Source organism: Aulonocara stuartgranti (genome assembly GCF_965226115.1).
Source record: "Aulonocara stuartgranti genome assembly, chromosome: 12".
In the NCBI taxonomy this organism is placed as follows: domain Eukaryota; kingdom Metazoa; phylum Chordata; class Actinopteri; order Cichliformes; family Cichlidae; genus Aulonocara; species Aulonocara stuartgranti.
In genome coordinates, this window is record NC_138948.1 from 26,220,308 (window position 1) to 26,225,122 (window position 4,815).

The 4,815-nt window shown below is 40.1% G+C and overlaps 1 protein-coding gene across 1 annotated transcript; it reads left to right on the forward strand.

Moving 5' to 3' along the window:
- Window positions 1-748: 748 nt before the first annotated feature.
- Window positions 749-3,503, forward strand: star (steroidogenic acute regulatory protein). Its single transcript, XM_082553681.1, has 7 exons — window positions 749-919; window positions 1,075-1,182; window positions 1,308-1,435; window positions 1,541-1,699; window positions 1,830-2,014; window positions 2,124-2,217; window positions 2,321-3,503. The coding sequence occupies exons 1-7, from the start codon at window positions 856-858 to the stop codon at window positions 2,438-2,440; spliced, it is 858 nt and encodes a 285-aa protein (XP_082409807.1). The 5' UTR covers window positions 749-855; the 3' UTR covers window positions 2,441-3,503.
- The last annotated feature ends 1,312 nt before the right edge of the window (window positions 3,504-4,815 follow it).

Genomic DNA, 4,815 nt, shown 5'->3' on the forward strand with positions numbered 1-4,815 from the left:
CACATGGTGACATAGCTAAATGTGGTCTAAACATTTTCTGTAGAAAAAAATATACAACAATAAATCCTAAAAACCTTAAAAAGATTCTCAGAAATAGCCACTGAGATAGTTTATGAAAATCCACCCTATTTATCCATAGCTGAAACCTTTGCAGTTAAGGTCTCTGAGACTTAAAAACACGAGCAAAACCCTTTACAGCAAATGTCTTACGAACATTGTCCATTTAAAGCCATCTTCAAACACATTTTGCTGTTGTTTTTGTTAAAGGGAGCCCAAAGTCTCCAAGCACAACATTAAAGTTAATGTCTGATCATTTCACTCATTTATATTTCCAAGTACCATTCAGGGTTCAGTCATACTGGGAGAAGAAACAAGCCTAACTGAATGGAAAATTTTTGCCCTCAAATTCCAGAGAGTGTTTAGCATGTAATGGGCCATGAAGGGATGCATGAGTCACTCAGGGTCTCTCGCACTGACCTCTCTTTTGGGTGTTTTCATTGCTGACGAAAGGCTGTTTTTTCCCAGTGTCACCCACTGATATACTAATGTCTGTGTCTGCTTAAGTGAGCGAGGAGGAGGCCTGGATGCTGGACACAATCCCACAGAGTGTTTGTGAGAGTGTGGGGCATTCTTGTTGCGTGCGCGATGCAACCTTGGTGGCATGGCCATTTGTACAGTGAAATGTGTGTGTGTTTATCTGCACAGTGATAGCAAGGCGGCCTTGTGGGCAGTGCTCCTATATATATGGACCCAGGAGCTGGGCCATTTAAAACATTCACAGCTCAGAGAGAGTTTGAATCTCTGCAATCTTCTTGCCTTCACACAGTTTTTTCTCATCGCTCTTCGAAACTGAAAATGCTGCCTGCTACTTTTAAACTGTGTGCTGGCATCTCCTATCGGCACATGAGGAATATGACAGGTGAGTGAACGAATCCACAAATTCATCCACAAATTCCAAGTTGCAGTCTACATGCCAGCCTGATAAGTAAAGAAAAAATGAAGACAGATGTTGTTCGATAATCCTTCTGGAAGTTCTGGTACAGTGACGGAGTATTTTCTGTCTGCGCTTTCCAGGTTTGAGGAAGAATGCCATGGTAGCCATTCATCATGAGCTGTACAGGCTGGCAGGTCCAGGCCCCAGTAACTGGATCAGCCAAGTCCACCGTCGAAACTCTCTTCTCAGTGAGTTGTTGTGATTGTTTCAGTCACTGTAATGCGAAAAAAAAGGTCATGCATGATCTGATTTTTTTAATCATAGAATAAGACATAAACAGGTATAATTCAGATAATTGCAATTTGGTTTTAAGGTTCTCAGATTAAAGAAGAGGGTTACAATGAGGAGGAGATGTCTTATTTGAAACAAGGTGAAGATGCACTGCAAAAGGCCATCAGAATCCTCAGCGAGCAGGACGGCTGGACCACTGAAACTGTTGCTGTGCGTGCATACATTATTGGCATCAAAGTCAAGTGTTTTTGTATTAGCTCCGCTATGAAACTTCACATTTTAACACTTCTCGTCCCCATTCCCTCTCTTCTGCAGGCGAATGGAGACAAGGTCCTGAGCAAAGTGCTACCTCATGTCGGGAAGGTGTTCAAGCTAGAAGTGATGCTGGAGCAACATCCTGATGATCTTTACAAAGAGCTAGTTGGAAATATGGAGCAAATGGGGGAGTGGAACCCAAATGTGAAAGAAGTCAAAGTAAGAAAGTTGAAAAATTAATGGTTATTGCTTCTTTTATTCTGTTATTTTAAAAGCGTACACTTACAACATGTTACACAAATATATCCAGAAATGTTAATTAATGATGCTTTACTTTGGAATTCTCCAGATTCTCCAAAAGATCGGCCAGGACACGATGATCACCCATGAGGTATCCGCAGAGACCCCCGGCAATGTGGTGGGACCCAGGGACTTTGTCAGTGTCCGATGTGCCAAGCGGCGAGGCTCCACCTGCTTCCTGGCAGGAATGTCCACTCAGCACCCAAAGATGCCTGAGCAGAGGGGTGTTGTCAGGTAAGCAATGGGGAGCCATCACTCTGGGGCATTACTTTATGGATGCACAGACTGTTTGCGTGCAGATTATTTTAAAGTGACACTGTCTGTTAATCATTACATTTCTCAGAGCGGAAAACGGGCCAACCTGCATAGTTATGAAGCCCTGCGCTGAAGACCCAAATAAGACCAAATTCACCTGGTTACTAAGTATAGATCTAAAGGTATGAATGATCAAGTTTGCATCTTCCCTTTCACTGGTATTAGATTTGTGTAAAAGCGTCATTTGATTCAAACTGACACTGGTTTTGTCTCTGTTATTGGCAGGGCTGGATCCCAAAGACAATCATAAACAAAGTGCTCGCTCAGACGCAGGTGGACTTTGCCAGCCACCTCAGGAAAAGGATGGCTAACAATGTTTCCGTGGAGATGTCTCCTACCTGGTGACACTGGATGTCTATTGAGCTTTGGCACCAGAGACGTGGCAGAAAAGTAGCCTCTGCTCATTTACAAAAGAAAAAACCCAAAACAAAACTCATATTTATCTGCTTAAACTGCTGCAGTCGGTAAATGTGTGTTTTTCTTTCCCTAAAAAATAGAAAATCTGCCATGATTGTCTCTAACACCAGTCTTACAGACTGTGTGCTTTCATTGTTTTTAACCAGGTTAGGAATCGCCTTTGGCTTTTAGTGTCTCAGGTCCCTTTTTGGGTGTTTTAAAACAACTAGGCTAAAATCCTTCAGAGAGATTCAGTCTCAAACAAGTGCCCTGTAAATATAATGCTACTGATTAAAGGCAGGCGACAGTCATATAATAAAATTGTGGGGTTTTTAGAGCACATAATAACACCTTTAAGAGTTCTGATCACAAAGTGAACACTAAACTGCAAAGTGAAGAGAAACTGAATGCCATTTAAAATGTATATCCAGCACCACACCACTATAAACTGCAATGTTGGGTTTGTGGATTACTGATCTTAAGAGTCTGGGTTGGACCTTTCACCTGTGGCTCTGGTGTTGTTCACTCCTTGTTGTTTTCTTTTCTAAATTTGATCAGGCCAAGCTTGGAGAATTTATCTGTTAAATTTGAAAAGTCACAGAGATTGGAATTCTCTTTTGGGAAAACACGATTTAGTCATTTCCCCTTGAACAGAATGTTTTAAGTCTGATTCAGGTACTCATCAGCAAGCATGTAAAAAATGAATATTAAAACAATTTAAAACTGTAAAAGGAAATAGAAAAATAATAATCATGTCACAATTTCACTGGCCTCAATGACTCACCGTCCTGGTAAGACCTTCTGCAAAAGTCAGTGTATGCTTTCTGACATATTCATACATCATCATCATCATCATCCCACTTTGGCAGAAAACAGTCATTTATTGCCCCTACCTCTTCTGCGAAATTGCACTGTTATTTCATTGTTTTATTTATTGATATTTTGCAGATGTATTTGGCTATGAGCTATTGTAACATAAAGCGGTGTTGAATAAATGACAGTAGAATCATTAGGGTGTGTGTTTTTGTGCTTTTTATTATGCTGTTGATGAATGATTTCTCTGCTCTTTCCTGTTGGGAAAAAACAGATAACATTAAACACTTTAAGTGCCATTTGCTTGACTTTTTTATTTGATCACAGAGATTTTTAAAAAATGACAGAAATTCAAATCCCAGTAACGGAAAAAACACACACAAGTAAAACACCAAGCTCAACATGAAACCAAAACTCCTCTTTTAAATAGCACAGCAATAATGATAAGAATTATTCCTCTTTGACGGGGACGCGATGGATGGATTTAGAGGCTCTTTTTAAACCCGTGATGAATGTAGCTCATGAAAAATGTCTTCCTATCCCTTGATGAGTTTTCAGGCTGAGCGTTTGCCAGAACGAGCAGGTGTTTGGCCACTCCGAAATGTAAGGAGTCCAGCAGCTAGCAGTCCTATGCGAGCCAGCAGCACATTCCCCAAGATCAAGTAACAGTGGATTTCAGCCCAAACAGGAAATCTCTCCTCCATTACTGCCAGTTGTGTAACATTTTGCCTATTCTGTGTAGTTTTAGTTGATCCAAAATGTTTTGTAACTGCTCATTTTCTTGGCAGGGCAGATAGCAGGGACCTGGATTAGTTTAATTGCAGAGTATAGGTCTGACTTCCCATTTCTAATAAAAAATATATTAACCTGTGCTACTCGGGATGATGCGGTTATGTCATGCCACTAAAGCCTTAGTTTAGAGTGTGAGGTCAAATGGGAGCCATTTTCAAATTCCCCCATAGGGCTTTTTGAGAAATCCGGGGGTCCAGTTTGGTTGCATATAACTGCATGCACTTAAATTTTTAAAGCATAGCATCCCCAAGTGCAGCTTGTTTACCGCATACCAAATGTTCCGGGGGTAAGTAGATGTAATGTGAGTTGTAGCCATTTAGAGATAGTCTTTCACTAAAAAGAAAAAATTCTTGGATTCTTGGATAGGAAAGAGGAAATTATCCAGTGCAGATAAGCTGTGTAACCAGGAAGACTAAAAAAAGAAAAAAATATCTCCTTGGCACTGACAGCCTTGATTTTTTTTTTCAAACCCATTTCCATCTGTGTGCCCTCGTGTGGTCTAAATTGAAGTCTGAATTTTAGGCGCATTCTTTCATCTTATAGAAAGGGAGAAAGTGCCAAGTCAAAAGTAAATTAGAATTTTCAGAACCTTATTTTATTATTTCTGTTTTCATTTTTCCTTTTTATTTCTTTTCGGAATAGATTTTTATTTTTTATTTTTTTACTACATATTGAGCAAGAAAAAGGAGCGAGAATCAAAGGTAACGGAAGGCGTCTCG

Excerpts from the sequence above, each read along its gene's own strand:
- star (XM_082553681.1), top strand. The coding sequence starts at position 856 with ATGCTGCCTGCTACTTTTAAACTGTGTGCTGGCATCTCCTATCGGCAC. Across the intron at positions 1,183-1,307 it reads CCGTCGAAACTCTCTTCTCA|GTTCTCAGATTAAAGAAGAG; the intron begins GTGAGTTGTTGT and ends TTTGGTTTTAAG. Across the intron at positions 2,015-2,123 it reads GAGCAGAGGGGTGTTGTCAG|AGCGGAAAACGGGCCAACCT; the intron begins GTAAGCAATGGG and ends TACATTTCTCAG.